The 18,549-nt window shown below is 39.7% G+C and overlaps 1 protein-coding gene across 1 annotated transcript in view; it reads left to right on the top strand.

The window, feature by feature from the left end:
- GALNT12 (polypeptide N-acetylgalactosaminyltransferase 12) overlaps positions 1–18,549 on the top strand; it is a 50,577-nt gene that overhangs the window by 20,583 nt on the left and 11,445 nt on the right. Inside the window, exons 6-8 of the mRNA XM_040549352.1 lie at positions 6,295–6,471; positions 8,931–9,062; positions 16,757–16,870. Of these exons, the coding sequence (XP_040405286.1) occupies positions 6,295–6,471; positions 8,931–9,062; positions 16,757–16,870 (423 nt within the window). The remainder of the gene's footprint in view (positions 1–6,294; positions 6,472–8,930; positions 9,063–16,756; positions 16,871–18,549) is intronic.

Genomic DNA, 18,549 nt, shown 5'->3' on the forward strand with positions numbered 1-18,549 from the left:
TGCTGATTCCCACTGAGCACTGCCTGCTCCTGGTTTGTCCCACATCACCCTTAGTGTGTTGAAGTAATACAGTGGTGCTTTAAAATGTACCCCACAGTTGCATTTTTGACTTGCAGGGAGTTCACAATTTACCATCCATGCCTTCCCTTTTTGTTTTTTTCTGTTCCTCATTAGATACATGTTATGGTCATATTTGCATTTTTGTCTGTCGCTGGATTGCAGGGGGTGGGGATCGGTGGTTTGGTTTTGTTTTTACTAGGTGAGAGCAGCTTTCAGGGATAAATAGTATTTTTATGTTAAAAAAACACTCTCACGAGGAAGGAAGCATCAGCAGAATACCTTGCTTTAGATGTCTGCCTGTTAATAGAAGAAATGTGCCGTCTTTGTGGCTGCTGTGCCTGTCTCCTGTACTGCAGAAATCCGAGCAAAGAGGGCACAAAAATTAGGGAAGAAAAGGGCTAAGGAGGACAATAAGCACTGACCCAGAAATGATATGGTTTCTTTCTGCAGGAGGAATTCTCAGTTGTTTGATCTGAAGTCCTGACTGCCTCCTATCTCATGTAGAGATAAGTTTCTCTGGCACCAAAGTCCAACCTCACAGCTCACTCGTCTTAGCAAATTCAGGGGGCCTCAGCCTGAGGCTCAGAGCAGCTTACCCACCTCCGTGAGGTCTGTGAGCTTCTGAAGCAGGCATCTCCCATCTGGCTGCAGTTCTGGTGCAACCTGCATTGATGTGTGCATAACAGTAGTCTCTTCTTTCCACAGGAAGGCACTTCTCTTTAGGATAATCACTCAGTCACAGGGTCAGGAGCTACAAAATAGCTCTTGATGAAATGTTTTTTGTGCCTCCTTTTGCAAGGCTTCTCAGGAAGCCGCAAGCAGCAGTGGATTGGGTTCATATTTGTGGCCCCAAAGAATTGATGGTGCTTGTCACTGTGAAAAGGCAGTCTTAGCTAGGGTAAGACATTTCATGTGGTGTAGGAGGGGGCTCCATCACTCACAACCCAAGGTAGGTTAAGCTGGACAGCAGCCTGCTTGTGGATGCCAATCCCAGCTCTCTTTGGTGAGTGAGAATTGTTTTTCTTGCTTATGAGGGACGAGGAAGGGGTGATGGCGATGCGGTAGTCGTGCATTTCTGGGGAGAGATGCTTGCCCTCCTAGGGCAATGTACATGCCTGGTGGTGCGTCTCTTCCTTGTTCAGCTGTGACAGCGTTGCAGCAGACAACTAAGGAGAGATTGGAGACTTAGCAGCCAGCTGCCTCAGAGAGCAAGACACCGTCTGCTGCAAACGTGCAGCATCACAGTAGCAATCACAGTAGGCGTGCACATCTCTTGAGCAAGACTGGCTCTTGGAAGCAATTGTTTGTGTCTGCTAGTACATGCACAACCAGACCAAGCACCGGTGAGGTGGAGAGGATGCTGGTTTTGAAAACAGTACGGTATCCACTGCCTCTCAGCAGAAATTTGCACCTCTCCCAAAGCAACAAGCTTGGAAGCAACAACCACAGTTGGCAGAAATGGGCGTTACAGGATCTGCTTCGTGGTGGTGAAATGTCTGCTGGGATCCTGACTGCCACAGATTTGGTGGCCCTGAAATGGTTGCCTTCTGACCGGTAGGAACTAGGGGTAGCACTGCCCCAGATGACAGTGATTTTCTTCTCTGAGTTGGGTTTTGGAGCTGTGGGGCTTGCAGGCCAGCACCAGCTCCTTGTAGAAAGCCTGGAAGATGGCCGTCTGCATGCAGTTCTTCACTCTCTGCTCTTCACACCTCACTTTTTAGGAAACTGAGGTTTGCAGACAGGAGGACAGGCCCAGCCCCTGCCCTATATTACAGGGACTGGCCCTGGTCTGTCTGCTGCTGTCAATCCAAGCTATTGCCATTGACCTCTGCTGGGCTCTTGCAGGGGTCTCTGTTTTTATGTTGCTACTTCCCCAAAACAGGCATTTGACCCTGTGTGACGCAAAAGTGTGACTGAGCAGTGGCTTTGCCTCTTTGACCCAGGGAAAGGTTTTCTTCTCAGGGGCTGGTCCAGCTCCCTGCAGGCTGCAGATGGACTGAGTGGCTGTCAAACTGGGGACAGACAGTTTGGCATGGTCGACCGTGCCATGGCAGCTGCTCCAAGGGCCAGCAAATACACCTGGGCACGTTGATTTCACCAGTGCAGATTGCCAGAAAGACGTAGGCATTTGGAACCAAACAGCAGGTGACACGCTTTCCTCTGTTTTATTTCAAGCCCCCCTGTGCGTGCCTCCTGCAGTGAGGCTGTTTGTGGAAGGGAGCAGAGCACTAGGAAAATGTTCTTTGTGTGCTCTTCTTGCTGCTCACAGTGCTGAAGAAGGTCAAGAGGGATAAATCAGTGCTAATCCTCATCTGTGTGGTTTCTGGACCTACCGGACCTGAAACTCACTGTAAACTAATTCATTCTTCTTCTTGTCTCTGAAGACACCACCCCCTCCTGGGGACAAGAAGGGACTTGTTCTCAAGCCTCCTCTTTCTCTTACTTCATTTATTCTAAGCTGAAGAAGTTCTTTGTGGTTTTGAGAGGTGCAATAAGGACAAAGCTTTGGCTGAAAGCTTATGACTAAGAGAGATTGAGGCGGTGTACTGAATGCAGAATTGAGTCAATGCACCTTGATTTGGGATAGCATTAAGCTATTTGGCTAGATAAAATTTTACTTCATGGGCATAATGGGCACTGAAGCTCCTCTTCCCAAGGGATGCAAAGCAGTGCCCTCTCATCTCCTTCGCCAATTGATCTGGTTGCAGATTTTTTATTTCTTTTTTTTTTTTTTACCCTGCAGCACCACTAGCAGGGAAGTTTTCTTCTGGGGAAGGCTGGTATGTCTGTGATCTGTCCTTTCACCCACCATCACAGCACAAAGGAAAAATGCATATATTCAAAAAGGCAAAATTACTTACTGCTAAATCCTTTTTTTTTTTTTTTTTCTTTATAATTTCCTTGTCTGTTGGTCCTGCTGCAACTCCAACTGACTGGGCTCTTCTCTAATCTTTTTGTATTGTTTCACAGTGTGGAAATTTCTTCTGCAATAGCAGTAGCTTGCATGGGGGACAGGCTGCATCCCCCCTGTCTTTCTTCAGGATGTACCATCTTTTTTTTTCTTTCTTTCTTTCTGGAGAGTTCTAAAATGCTACCACAGAGAATGTAGCTCATAGGGCAAACTACTTTCTTGACACCAACTTGCTTTTCTTATTTAGCATTTGTTGACCCAGCAATTGGGTCACTTCTCCAAGGAGCTTGGCAGGGACAGGGATCCCAAGGTGAGAGCTGTGGTGTTATTGTTATTCTTCCCTAATGCAAGCATTCATCCCTGTAAAGAAAAGAAAAGATGTTTATAGCCTGTGTACATCAAGATGAAAGTGAAAGTAAAACCAATGTCACCTTGTTTTTTTCTTGTAGTCGGGAAAAAAAAGGTATGCTTTTATAATCAGAGCTGCTAGCCAGACAGACCTAGTGGAGAAACATATTTGCATGCACACGAGCAGGCAAAGTATAAATGACATCTAACGTGCCTCTCTATTACAGGACGTGGAAATAGTTTCAGGGGAGAAGCTTCCACAGAGTCATTTATTTAGCGTTTAGTGATCAAATTTGGTGTCTCTGTTGAATTCCTTGATTTACTTTCAACTCTCCATTTGTACCTGATTCTAGATAGAAGTCAAAATATGCTTTCTTTTAAAATAAATAAATCTTTTGAAGAATCAGCTGAAATATATCTCATTTTTTGTAATAGGAAGACAAGAACTTTTAAACCTTTTTAATGAAGGAAGAAGAATTTAATGAGCACTGCTTAGCAACCTACAGTTATTTTCTTAGGGAAATTCAGAATTTTAATTACTGAAAATTCAGATGTTGTGGAATTCTCATTTTGGCAGCAATTTAATAAATAGAGTGGGGCTGCTTTACTCCATTTAAATCAGACTTTCTCATGGAAGAGTTGAAGAAAGTGCATCTTTTTATAACTCCACACTTTTGCTTCAGTAGACTTTATGGTCCATTGCTCACACGTTCTTTTTGAAAACAGACTGATCAAAACACAAATCATCAATGAAAAAATACTTATATGGAATAAAACGAATATGGAAATTGATAGACTTTAATAAATTTAATGGACCTTAATATTTGCTGACAAAATTTTTGTCTGATAAATTTCAGTTTTAAAAAACTGTAATTTTGGATGTAAAAATTATAATGTAAGATAGCTGTTGTTTTGAAACAGAAATCTCAACAAGGGAGGTCCTAAAGTGAAAGTGGTTGGCTGGTTTTCTAGTGGCTTTTGAAATAGCAGTAACTTATATTTGTAAAAATGGAAGTTGTTTAAGAAGAGATCAGTATGGAACTGTAAGTTTGCTGTGTAACTCCTTTAATCATTTTTCTGTTCAAAAGAAGACCATATCTCTTTCCCATATGAGAAAAAAAAAACAGAGAAACCTCCTGTGAAAGCCAAGAAATCAGTTTAAATCCAGGAAGTGAAGATTGTCCAGTGCTCTGCACAGTTGTGCAATGAATTACCTCTACCTTTAAGAAATCCTTTAAGTTGCGTTAAAAGTAAACGTATGTATTAGAGGGCTTAAATTTTGTCAGTAAGCACAGTATTGTGCCACTCATAGAAGTGTTTGTCAGTCTAACATCATTATCCAAAACCAAACCAGCGGAACTGAGACAACATTCAATGATCTCTAAATTAAGATATTTGAGAGAAATCACAAGTAACTTAAGAAAGAAATTAGCCATCTGAAGGCAACATCTGTCTTGTGTGTGCTGGAGGCCTTCATCTGTAGTGACTACTGGATCCCTAAAAGTTCTGGGAGGGAGCTGGGGGAAGGCCTACCACTGATCTGTTAAGATCGTTAAGAACCAAGGTTTCATTTTCTGCTTCATGGTTTTCCCGCCTGCTGTGTTCATTTCCATAAAAGGTAATTAAATATGTATGCGTCATACAAAGGGGTCATCAGGCAGCAAGCCTCTCTACCCCTTAAACAATTCTTAGCCAATTTCCCTTGTCCTCCATTTACTTGGGAAAGATGAGTTGCCACCTACATGTGGTTGAATAAGCGAGGAGAATTAGCTCACTGGAGTGCCAGCTTGCAAAAAGCTTCTAAAGAAAGTCTGTGGGAGCCGTTGGTGATAGCCTGAAGGTTGTCCAAGTGCAGCAACGTGTCTTCCCTTTCCTCCCACCTGACTAAATCTCAGGAACCATGTTTCAGGCACCCTTCAGAAACCGGGAGCCTGCCACGTTGTGCTGATGCGCAGCATTACATGGCAGGCACCTGGCTGTGTTTTTCTTTCCGTTACCTCAAGCTGGACATCTGAACCGATGGTAGGGATGTGGCCATGGGGTTGGACTGCAAAAGGTCTGTTAAGAAGCGTTGGCCACAGTTTTCAAGGGCAGGGAGTATAATTATGGAAATTTGTACAGAGTGCTGAGGCTCATGTCCATGCTTGGCACTTGGCTCTACCTCCTGAGGTGTACATTTCCTGGCCTGGGGAGCCAGAGCCCTGAGTTCTGCCAGTTCCCCATTAAGCCTCATGTACTTCCCTCAACAATAAGTAGAAATACTGGTTTACTTAGACAGGGGAGGGCTTTTCTCCACTGATACTGGTTGGCCCACTGTGGGTCAGTTACAGAATTTGTTTGTTTGTGTGTCGTGTCTTGGGTTCCTGTTCCAGTTTTCCTATTAAAAAGGTTAGTCACATTTTATGACTAGGCACCCATACCTCTATTCTCATATGGTGAATATACAAATGGGAGCACAAATAATCATATTCCAGCATGACAAGCTTACAGGTTTTGACAAGTCAGCTTGCCAGTAGAATACAGGCAAAGAAAGGTTAGATTTCTGGTAACTGTCATCGGTTTCTTTCTGAGGAGGCTATTCATATGATTAATTTGGACTAGAAATACAGCTCTTTTGTTAATAATGCCTGTATAACTTGAATAGTAGACCACATTTAGGCCTGTAGAAATATTGTGGACCGTTTCTTATTGTGCATTCAGAGAAAATAAAACTAAGAAAGGGATAATTGCACACCTGATAAAACCAGAAATGGGGTTATCACCTTGTTACTCCCTGCGATTTGCTCTGAGTTCATGAGGAAGTAACTTAATCCACCTTATTTGCTAGATGAGACACAAAATTATTGCATGCATTGCTCATAATACGCTGTGATATTCTTGGGGAAAGTGTTATCCTTGCAAGGGTTTGCTGTCCCTATATCCTTGTGCGTGCGAAGACTCAAATTAATGGTGCACAATCTATATTCTTTGTTCAGATATGGCAGTGTGGAGGAAGTCTTGAGATCCACCCATGCTCACACGTAGGCCACGTTTTCCCCAAACAAGCTCCCTACTCACGGTCTAAGGCTTTGGCGAACAGCGTACGTGCAGCTGAAGTGTGGATGGATGAATATAAAGAGCTTTATTACCATCGAAACCCACACGCTCGCCTGGTGAGTTAAATCCATTGTTCTTGGAATTAGAGTTGAATTTCTTTTCAATGAAATAGCTGATAATTTAACTAATGTTTAATGTGAAGGGCTTTTTAATATTTTTTTATTTCTTCTGAAACATTTTCCCAAACAGTTAATAAATGTATATATAAATATAAAAATGTATAAATGTATATATATTTTTAATTTCTTGGGAAAATTAGAAATTTGGTAAGTTGGGAAGGCAGCTAAGCTTGTGACAATAATGGGTGAATGAATAAATAAATGAAAGAATAAAGTTAAACAGTTCTTCCTTTCTTGGGTCAATTGCTTATCTTGAAATGTGTGCTTCTGTGAAACAGGTGATCTGGTGATCCAGGATTGTATCGATTAAAAATAACAATAATAATAAATTACAGAACAGAAACAATTAATGCATGTTAGTCAACACAGTTCAATGGACCGTAGATCTTTAAGTGACCAGCTTGGTAATTATATTTAGTAAGATCACCAGTCTTGTGTTAATGGTGAAACTTTGTGTTTATATAAAAACAAAATGGATTTTCCCAAGTTTGATTTACTGTTGCACAATGTTCAATTTAAATAAACAAACAAAAATAAAAGAAAATCAATATTGAAAACATTAAATTGATGAAAATCAATTCTGGGAACTCAGATGAAAATAATTTTATTGGAGTGTTTGTACTGTCTGTTCTGTTAGTTCTTGTTTTTTTCAAGTTAATATTTTTATTGTCAGTGAAGAAGAAAATATGTTAATTGGTTAGCAAGATATTTCAGAAGATAAATAGTGTGAAATTTGAGCAGGTCAGAACAGTAAAGGAGTGTGCAAATCGGTAGCTCGCTTGTATTTATAAGGATGGGCCTGTAGACTGGAAGGCAGAACCAAGCTGTGCAGCACAGGCTGCTGGACACCCGCCTCTGACTACACCTGATCAGAAATGAGAGGTGACACAGTGAGTTCCTAACATGTGCGAGTGTCCCATATCCCGGTAGAAATGCCTGTGACAAGAATATTCTTCAAATCACCATGTTTTTAAAAGAAGTGCTGGAGGAGACTGGGGAAGCAGAATTTGTTTAGCTTCCACCTCATGTTCCTTAAGATTAAACTGGGCAATTAGGTTATTATAGTCCATGTGTTAGTAATAATTGTTTTAATTTAACGTCATAAACTGCATTTAGGTTTTATCCTTGGAGTCTGACTTTGAGAGAAGTATGTTTTTTGTCTATCCAAAGACTTTGGGAGTTCACAGGCAACACTAGCCTGATTCTGCGTGTGTCATATGCAAAGAGGAAACAGCAATACATGCTGGCAGTTTTTCTTTTTAAGTTCTGGGCGGCTGATGCCTGTCATGACAGAACTTTAAAGGTTATTTGCGTGCTAGTAACATAAGCTTCGCATGTTGGCTTGCTTGTAACATGGTGGCTGTAAGCTGAGACTCTTGCATTTTTTTTCATGCAGCAAAGCTGCCACCAATGCGTTGTGGTTTCCATAGTATTCTGTGCACCATAGGCTTCAGTAGCTGAATTCAGAAACTTTTACTTCATCTAACCCAAACATGCAGTTCCACGGTATAATGGAAAAATGATTGATGCTAAGGCTGCGGAATTTGGTTCTGTGAAGTTTTGCTTTAAGATTAATGTTCAGACCTTGGAGCTAATATGTCATGCTGTTTGTTTATTCAAGCAGGCATCTCTGCCTCTGTTTTACATCTGCTTTGTGTTTTCAGTGATATTTCCACAGTTTTGAGAAAAGCAAATATATTATTGGTGTGATAAAAGAGTGTGTCAAGTGACCTGCAAGAATCTGGAGACTGCAAACAGTAAATCATGCCTGAGTGTCTGAAGTCCCTAGTCAATATAAAGATAGATTTGGAAGATAGGCATGAAAAGATGTGAACTGTGCTCCCATCCATAGACAGGAGAAAGTCTACATTGAAGGCTTTTCTCTGAAGATTTAAGATTTCACACTTCTCCACCCAAAAAATACCCACATGAATTTCAAAGGAAACCTTGGCAGATTTTACAAATTTCATCAGTTAAGTGGAAAAACGTTTTTATAGGTAATTTACAAATGGATGATGGAATAATTTAAAATTCTCAAAATTCATTCACTGCTTTTGAGATTTTCAATTATCCAGCTAAAAGAAGTGTATTTTTCACTACACTTTCTCAGTTTCAGCAATCTGTATTCAAGGACTTCCTCACTTGCGGATATTCTGGAGTTTTCTCAGGCTGACTGTCTTCTAGAACGTTTTAAAATTCTGTGTGTACCATTCCAATTCAATTCCTTTTTTGTCAACATTTTACAAATGGAAGGATAATGAAATCAAGTGCAGCACCCAAACATGGGGATTTTTCCTGGTTAAAAATCCTACTTATCACTTTAGCATACGGTTCCTAATAATGTATACAGATAATTTAAAAGGGAGCATCTGTTCTTTTTTTTTTTTTTCTTTCAGGAACCATATGGAGATGTGACGGAGAGGAGACTCCTTCGAGAGAAGCTGAAATGTAAGGACTTCAAATGGTTCTTGGAGAACGTATACCCAGAGCTTCACGTACCTGAGGACAGACCAGGCTTCTTCGGCATGGTATGTGGTGGCTGGGAACGGGCTTCCTCGCAGTTCCCTGAGCTCTCCTGCTAACTCACTACGAAGGTATTTTTATGCCAAAACCAGTTTGGAATTTTGATAGAATTTAGTTAGAATTGGTAGACTTCAAAATGTGGTTTCTATCAGAATCTTTATGTGGAGGGATACTATTTATAAAGGAGTCCTGTGAAAGGGTGGGAGAACTGGTAACGTTGCCATGAGATACACCTTCAAAATGACATCTTGAGAGTGTTAAACCAAGCAAAGGATGACTTTTTAATTTCTTGAAATGTTGCATAACAACAACAACAAAAAAAAGCACTGAAGTATTTTGTTCAATTTTTCAATTAGAAAATAGAAACAGTGTGCTTTGACACATGTATTTGTACATTTTATCTGATTAAAATTGATGACCAATCATACAGAACTCTATATCAAAACCAACGTGTCAATTTTTAATCTGGAGGTCACTTTTGACCAGCATTCGTTCATAAGCAATTTTCATTGGCTCAGTATAAGAATCTTCTCCTTTTTTAAGAGACAACAAGTTTCTATGCTAATTGCAACTTACAAATAACTATAAACTGTAGCTTCATGTATATATATATCATGTTACTGTAATCTCAGTTGGAAGGGATAAAGACAGATAATGAAGCAAATACCTCTAAAAAATCATCATATACCTGCTGCATTGTCATATCAGGAAGATGAGGCTGCACCTTTCTGCCTGGCAAAGATGTATAACATACCTCCCTGATTACACATGTCCCATTGACTTTTAGGTACTTTTGTCGTATCTCAGTCACTCTACAAATCTAGCTAAGCTGCATTCCAGCACTGCTTCATTGCATCCAGACAGTATCACAACAGCCCTGGCTTGCTGTTGTCTGCACTCCAGTTACTCAGTTTCTGCTGGGTCTTCTTTGGAGGAGGGAAGAAGACTGATCACTGTGTGCATACGAAACAGATAGAGAAGACGCGGGGAGATGTGGTTCCTAATAGCTTTGTTACCTGTTGAATGAAAAAGATTCTCATAGGGAAATGGCACAGTTTTCCCCAGGGAGCTACATTTCCCTCTGGGTGAGCATCGGTCAGCAGCAATGCAGCAAAGCCACGAGGAGCCTCTAAAAGAGCAGCCACCCTGCTCCGCTTGTCTCTGAGCTTGCACATGAATTGGCAAAACTATGTGATCAGTGGTAGGAAGGGTAGTATCCTCCGTTACCCAGCACCTCCACTCTGACTCCATCCTTCACCTGCCAAAAGAAAGCCTGGACTCGAGGTGGTGATAGAGTTTCTCCCTTCTTGGGAAGGGAAGAGATTTGTGCAGTTCTTTTCATGATTAACTGTGTGTGTCATCCTCAAGAAAGGTGTCTAGGACAATACCTTGAAAAAATAATTCTTGTTCAGAGCTCCTGGAGGTATCAACGGGGTAATTTAGCTGTGCTCTATATATTTCTCTAAAAACAATTCGTAAATGCTGTCATCTAGTTGTGAGCATAATGAGAATACACCATTTTCTGGCAGGAAGAATTTAAAATGTGATTAAAGTACAGTTATACTCTAAAAAAGTGACAGTACAAAAATGACACCTACTGATTCAACTGATTTATGGATACTGAGTCCCATCTGCTAACTTCAATGAATCATTGATCGTGTTCTTTACTCCTGTGTTAGTTGTATAGTGCTTTTTTGGTTCACAAAAACACGGTGTTTAAAAATGTTGGCTTTGTTAACATCTCTGCTTAGCGTGAGGTTATTTAATTGTTCAAAGAAATTGCCAAGGGATATGGGGATTTCTCCCTCCCTTGAAAATCTTTACACTGAATTTGAAAATCTTTCTAAGATTACCCACAAATCACACAAATCACACAAAACCCACAAATCTGTCAGCCACAAAGTAATGAAAGAAATGCAAGAATTGTTGAGTGGAACTCGGTGTCCTGCACTGGCAGTTAGACACTTGTGCTAATGTTTTTCTCTTGATACCTTGACAAAGTTTTATTATCTCTACCAGGATTGGCTGTCTGAAAATGCTTGCTGCCTACAACTTTTATTTAAACATACAAATTTTTGGATATTTTTGCTCGAGTCATGATTACCTTCTTATGAACTCCCTGAGGCCTAGAAATAGGGAAAGGTGTCTTACTAATAAAATTACTATGCTTCATGCAAAAACCATTTAGCAACAATGAATCTGGAATGTCACAATGGTGATTTCACTAGGTACTCTGAACAGAATCATACTTTGAGAAGGGGTACTATGAATATTACTTGTGTTCTTGTTTGTGATTTTTTTTTTAATATGTCAGATTTTTCTTTAAAGTTCCAGAGCTGGAACAGTGAAGTTCAAAACTTAAAATTTCCCCTTTTATATTATCTCAAACATTAAGCATAAAGAGGTCGTTATGAGAATAAATTTTGGAAAAAGTTTTAATTGCTGTTTGAGATACCAACAGTAGACAGAAAATAACCATAAGGACAAATTCCCTAAAAATATCTTACCAAAACTCCATTTGATCAAAACCCTTTCTTGCATAGCATCTGTGCAGGAGCACCTTGTAAGTCCCTATTCACTATTTTCACTGAAGAGTGAGGAAAATTTGGAGAAGTCAATCCGGCTTCCCATCTGAGCTCCTAGCAGTGTTTAGCACAGTGGCATGGTGAAGCAAACCGCACTAGAAACTTCGAGAGCTCTCACTGAGAGTGCAGGGTGTTTCTTTGTGGGACACCTCAGCTGTCAGGTTATAGGCATAGTCATGGTCCATCTCCTTCCTTGGCTCAAGCCACCTGCCTTTTTTAAGCCATTTTAAAGCCTTGGACAGGTATATAAGTAGTCCATGGGAGTGCATGTGCAGTTTCGGAGCTCTGCATAGGACAGAAATTAAACCTTTTGACTTTGATTCTGTTGTTGGTGGTTTGTTTGTTTTTGCAGCTTGCAGTGGCTGGTGTGGGCACCTCTAGGAAGGGCTCTGAGCCATCTCAGGTTTAATATCAGCACTGTGACATTGCTGCATCGTGCAGTTATGTGAAGATAGGGGGACTGGGCAGTGCTGTGACCTTTTACTGTTAGTGGTGAGTGGAAGCGCACAGCTACAAAGCAAGGGAATATTCAGGCTGAATGTGAAGCAACTAAGCCAATAGATATCTATTCTAACTATCTAGTCCATGACTCTTCACCACCTATCCTTAAAGACGTCTGTGGCCAACGGAGTCAACTGAGAGGCCAAAAACTTGATTTTTTCTATTAATAGCTTACTTCCACATTCTTCCCCAAGAGCATCTGATGTTCAATGAATTTCCAAATGCTTAATTATAATTTTCTTTTAATTAAGACCAGACATAACCTTAAAAAAGATCAGGAAGGAAGACAGCATCAGCCTTTAAAACTAGGAAGAATTTTGTTCTGCTAAGAAATTAGAGATCGTGTTATGAATTACCTAAATAATGTGGTATATATGGACAGGCTTTCAGAAGAAGGGATCTGAGCTATGTAGCTCAAGATGTATAAGCAAAAAAAGTATTGCATGTCCAGTGTTACAAGTTCTTAGAGGTATCAGACTCCAGAACAGCCTCCTGGGGGTTATACCTCTAAAACATCATTATAATAAAATTTGTAGAATTTGCCACTTGAGATTGAGTTGGTACCTAAGATATTACCACTGACTAGATCTTGAGATTTGATACCCAACATAGGATACCCGTGCAGGATTTTGCATGGTCCAGGGGCTTTTCCACCACTTCGTTAGCTGTGCAGTCTCTTAAAGCTTGAGACAGACTTCTTTAAGGAAGTGGGAGAAATTCAAGTGTTTGATACTAATTTCAAGTGAACAAAACATAGCTTGAGATGTGCTTGTATATTCTTGAGCTTCCTAGAGAGATCTGCACTTGTTGAGGTGAGCAGCTGAATTGCAACAACAGTGTCATATCATCAATTCATTCAATCTTAGTCATCAATGTTGTACATGCAGTTCAGGAGTTAACAGGAATCTGAGGATATTACACTTTTTTTTTTTTTCCCAAAAAGGTGATATGAAAATAGCATGCACTCAATAAAATTGTTCCCTGTGACTGCTGGAATTACCTTTGAGGTAAAAATTTACGCTTGGTCAGTACCATGAAGTTGTTGGCTTGCTACAATTTCATGTCTTATTGTGTCACAGGATATTATCTGCCCATGCCAATAATGCATCAATACCAGTGTCACAGTGGAGGAATAAAGAGGATTCTCTTCTATTCTGTGGATGAAAAGGAAGGTTGGCTGTGCTCTGCTGGCTGTGTTTATCAAATAGTATCATGAAGGTTTAATGTTAAAAATCTGTTGTTCATTCAGTGCTTACAATCATATGAAATTGATTTTATCTTGAAAAAAATGCAAAGAATTGTTTACAGAATGTCATCTGTATCTCTATAGCTATATGCAAGTGTCCAGAAATTAGGAAAAAACAGACTATGTTTCTCCAAGTAGTAAAAGGTAAAGGTCTGAGCTGATTATCTCAGTGGTTGCTATTTATTACCTGTCCCAGCCTCCAAACAGAACAGTAGATAATTGGCATTGTAAAGTAGACCTGCAATGTTTCACCACTAGACAAAGGTGGAGAAAAGGCACAGCCAGTAACACAGCATGGGCAGAACTTTTTAAAACTGAACTCTGTGTTTTAATGGCAAGGTGATCAACATTTTTCTTGCTTCTGTTTCTCTAATGCAGCATTCTGCAAAAGAATTGAGGTAAGTCATGGAGAAAATTTTGTTCTTATTGCATGACTTGTTTACAGTGGATATTGGAACAAAGATAGCTTCAGCAATGAATGGACGATTACTATTTTGATAGAACTACTGTATGTAAAAAGAACTTAAACTGTCTATTCTCATTTAACAAGGGAAACACTATTTTCACAAGTTCTCCTAGGCTTTTTTCTGCCTAGGAACAGACCACTAATTTTTCAGCGTAAATGGTGCTGCAATCAGATTTGAAAATCTGATTACTTTCAAATCTTTGCCATCTCAGGTCAGGTCGTTTATCTATTTATCAGGTCATCTGCTATCCCCACACATAAGGTCTAAAACATCTATTTGGTTTCCTGATAAAGTGTGGGTATGAAAGAACATCTACCAATGTCTGATAAAATAAGCTAAAAGAACCAGGTAGAAATGTGGACCATGTATGTTTAGGAATATGTCTGCATATATCACAAGTATTTATGCCTCAAAGAAGAAAATGAGAGAGCAAATGAGAGTAGCATCATATGAGTACAGAATGAGTTTTAAACCATCTGAAGTGGAGCTTAAGCTAGTAGTCTTTTATACAGTTTTTTTTTTTTTTGTAGTTGGGCATCATGTAACATGCATGGGAGAGCATTCTTGTGCCCAAGTTGTGGTAGTTCTGGTGGTGCATGGCATTTTAAAATAAATTATTTAAAATTACAGGCCACAAAAGGCACATGCTAGAGCAAATGCCAGGTAATGACAGTGAAGGGCACACACTTGGAGTGATAGCAAAGGCTTCAGGTTGTCTGGAAAGGCACCAAGGATAAGTCCTTTGCTATGATCATCTTCCTCCTGGAGTCAGTAGACTGTCAAGCAAAGTCATACATTGCTAAAAATACTAATGAGAGACCCTCTGATCTGGAGGACAGCCACCGACAACAACAGAAACTGATTTATGTTTTCAGAGAGATGATTATCATTTTTAAGTGGGTATGGCTTTAAGTTGAATTTTTTTTACATAGAATGTAGAAATGTCAGAAGCTTATTGTTTTGTCTGTCCTATGGTGTGTGTTTAAAAAATCATCTGTAAAAGAGTTTTCTTTCCTGTTTTGTTTGTTTGTTTTGGTAAATATAGTTCTTGCCTAGTGCTACAAAGGTAAAAAAAAAAAAAAAAAAAAAAAAAAAAGTGTCTTCTTTTGACAGCTCAGAATTGAGGTGCAATAGTATATCGTATTCCCATCAAACCAAGCAGCATTGCCTGTAGAAAGAATGACCAGAGGATTTATTTCACTTCTGGTATACTTGGATGCTAAAAATTTGAATAATTTTTTATAATATGCCAAAATTGGACGTTTGATGAAACAACAATTTTAATGAAAAATTGCACCAAATGTATAGCAATAACATGTTCAGAAAGGAATTAAAAGGCACAGCCTGCAGTTCTACATTTATACATTAGCCAAATTTATACATTAACACATTAGTAGGTTTGCCAAAAGAGGTGGAAGACTGGGGGAAGGACGTGCAGGGGGAAAGGAGGTGAAGACTGCTCAGTGCAGGAGAAGTGGCTCTCCCTGCTCTACCCTCCTGCTACTTTCTCTCTGTCCTATAACATGGCAGCTTCGTGGGCAGTTGTGGAAATCCTTCCCGTAGGCCTCCTTCTGCAGAGGGTGAGAGGAGGAGGAAGAGCCTCTAGCTTGTCTCCGTAGGACCAAGGCACCATGGCTTTTCTCCCTGGCCCTAAGTATGTTCGTTCCTCCTGGCTTGGGCTCACAGCCAAAGCACACCGAGTGCTGGGAGCTGGCTGCTTGTCAGTGGGAGTGGGTACAAAGCAGTAGAAAGAAGACATCAGGTAGTAATAAAATTCGATGTTGGGAAAGTAAAAATATATGTAGAACACAAGTGTTTAAATTTCTTACTTCTGTGGTTTGTTCTGCGGTGTGCTTGGGTCTTGTGAGGTTTAGTTGGTTGGATTTAGCCTTCCACAATTCCTTTGTGTCTTGCTTTTTCTCTGCACTAAGAACAGAGGATATAATTATTACGGCTACCAGTGAAGAGAAGTGAAATTGCAAGCTGCTGAAGTAACTTCTGAGATTTGCTCTGCTTGTTCTTTTTGTCTGTTATGTAATTACACCCAGTAATGGGGGCATTCAGGTTGAACGTGTGTTTACAAAACTTTTGTTCCTTTTTATTTTTTTTAAATTTGGTTAATTGGTTAATACTAGGATTCTGTAATTGTTATGGCATTGTTCCACTTAATTTCAGTTACCTTTGGCTCCTGAATACTTAAATGCGAATCCTTGTTAATTAGCCTGATTTTTTTTTGAAATGATGTAGCTTAATATTTTAAAATTTATGTAAAATGTACGTACTTATTTTTGTCAGAGATCAGCACTAGTAGTAAAGAACATCTAATGCCATATCTAGTGTCTCTTCCAAATGATAAATCTTACCTGTTTTCATGGTTTCAGGTTTTAAAATCTGACTGTCTGTTCAACCTCAAGAGGGTACTGGTGTACTTTCTAGAACAAATCTGTTTTACATCTCTTATTTGAAAAGCTGAGAAAAGGGTGTAGTCTTCTTTTCATAAGCAAATTGAAGAAGTAGATCCTGGGTGGTGGAAATTCAAGACGCAGCAGACTCTTTCGTTCTGTATGCATTGCAGGCTTGCTGGATTTCAACATAATTTGAAAGTAGGGAGCTGGGTTTCAGTATAGCTTAATGGTAGGTGATTCCTGCCCACTTCATTTGACATGGTGTCCTTCCTAAGGGAAGCCATCGTGGCTGGCTGGCTCAATGCCCAAAGTCAAGACAGTCCCAACAGTTTTATTTTGCTTTAGTCTGAGAGAAGTGTTGCTACCAGATCCATTTGGTTCGTTCTAAATCATTTGAACCAGCTCTGGGATATAAACCTCACAGTCTAGCAGCATGGCTGTAAAGTGACTGCAGTGTGTTTTCCTTACTTTAATATATTCTTTTGTTTTGATTAGCTGAAAAATAAAGGAATGGTCAACTTCTGTTTTGATTATAACCCTTCAAATGAACATGAAGTAACTGGACACAGGGTCATACTATATCCATGTCATGGGATGGGACAAAATCAGGTAAGATTCATTTTTTTAATGTTCATTTTGGCTAATACTATGGTTTTAATGTGAAAACTATGGTAAAAAGCATTGCAATAGGGCTAAGAGAATATATTGCCACAGTGAGATGATCTTAGATCTGATTTTGATTCTCCCACTGGATGCTTTTAATTTCAATGTATCCTGAGGTCAGATATTCATAGTTCTAAAGATGTCTCTCTCCAGACCAGGGAATTCATGAATACCTTAGTCATGCCTTTCCACAGAGCTCATTAGCAGGGGTTAATAGCACAACAGTGCAGTTATCAGGCTTACAAGCCAGTGTTCCCTCATCTCCATCTGGTCTTTGGACAGACTGGCACATCTGTGATGTTTGGCCTGTCCATGTCACCAAAGCCCTTAATAACACTGCAAACCTCACCTAATTCTGCCTGTGTCTGTCACTGGCCTCTTCTTCTTGGTACTTGTCTAACTGCACAAGAGGTTTGGAAAAGCATCTTCTTCTCCTCTACTCTCATCTGCAGAAACATCCTCCTGGGCTGAGACAATACAATCCTTGAGAGTATGGATCCGTTCTAATGTGTTTTTTTGCTTTCTTGCTTTTTAAGTAATAAAGCTGAAAATGCTTGCTAGTATCTTTCTCCGTGCTCATTGAAACTCTGTGCAAGTGGTTAGATATGATAGCCATAAAGCCCTCCACATAACGCCACGATAAAAATGCCATGGGGCACCAAATGCCAATCTACAATGGCTGTTTTGCATGGCTTTTAATAACCACCTTCTAAAATTAGTATTTGGAGTTTGACATGTGGTGTATAACATACTTGGTTTTTGGCTTCAGACTCAGATTAGACTATCTGGCATGCTCCTAGTGGGGAGGGGTAGAGACATATGTACTTTGAACAAGACCCTACATAACTGTGTGATGGTTTCAGTGGCTTAACTGTGTTTTTATGAAATTAATCCAAACATTTGTTTCAGAAAGGAAAAACAGGTTTGGAAAAGGACCAGAGATCTGTGGAACATAAGCAGTTTATCAGCTGTCTTTCTGAGCCCTGTTTTAAAAAATGAAAAAGCTTGAGGACTGAAAACAAGTCTGTATTGAGGAGGAAGCTTCTAATATAAATTGCTTTATAAGTTAGGAAATAAAAAGAACAGTCTGAGCGCTCTGTTTCAATTCTTAACAGAAGTAGATTTGTTTCTGCCAGCAAGTTTATTGCCTTAAGTGGTAGAACTATTGTTTGGTATTATTTATTAGTTTGTGTAGTTTGTCTTAACTTGCCTAAAGTTTCTGTCCTGGATGGAAGCGAATCATGCATTATAAAAGCCAAAGTGTATCGATACTGACAGATGTATGTCAAGCACGTTAAGCCACACCAACCCATTTCACTCCCTCAGCTCAGCTTCCTGCCCAAGCTGAGCATGTGTCTCTACACCTATACAGAAGATGAATTAATAGCAAGATAACATAGTTAAGCCAGTTCCTTATCACAAATTTGATTACATTCATAGGCTGAGAAGTGTCTCATTTACAGGGTTACTTGCTCACACCCAAAAGGCATTTACAGATTTGTTTTTTCTTGTATTATGAGGTAGAAGGCTAAAGAAAAAAAAGTACAATTCATAAGAAAAGAGTTCTTACGAGATTACATTTTTTATAGTTATACTTTGCTTATTGAGCACTAAAAAATCTAGTG

This window comes from Cygnus olor, chromosome 2, assembly GCF_009769625.2.
Source record: "Cygnus olor isolate bCygOlo1 chromosome 2, bCygOlo1.pri.v2, whole genome shotgun sequence".
In the NCBI taxonomy this organism is placed as follows: domain Eukaryota; kingdom Metazoa; phylum Chordata; class Aves; order Anseriformes; family Anatidae; genus Cygnus; species Cygnus olor.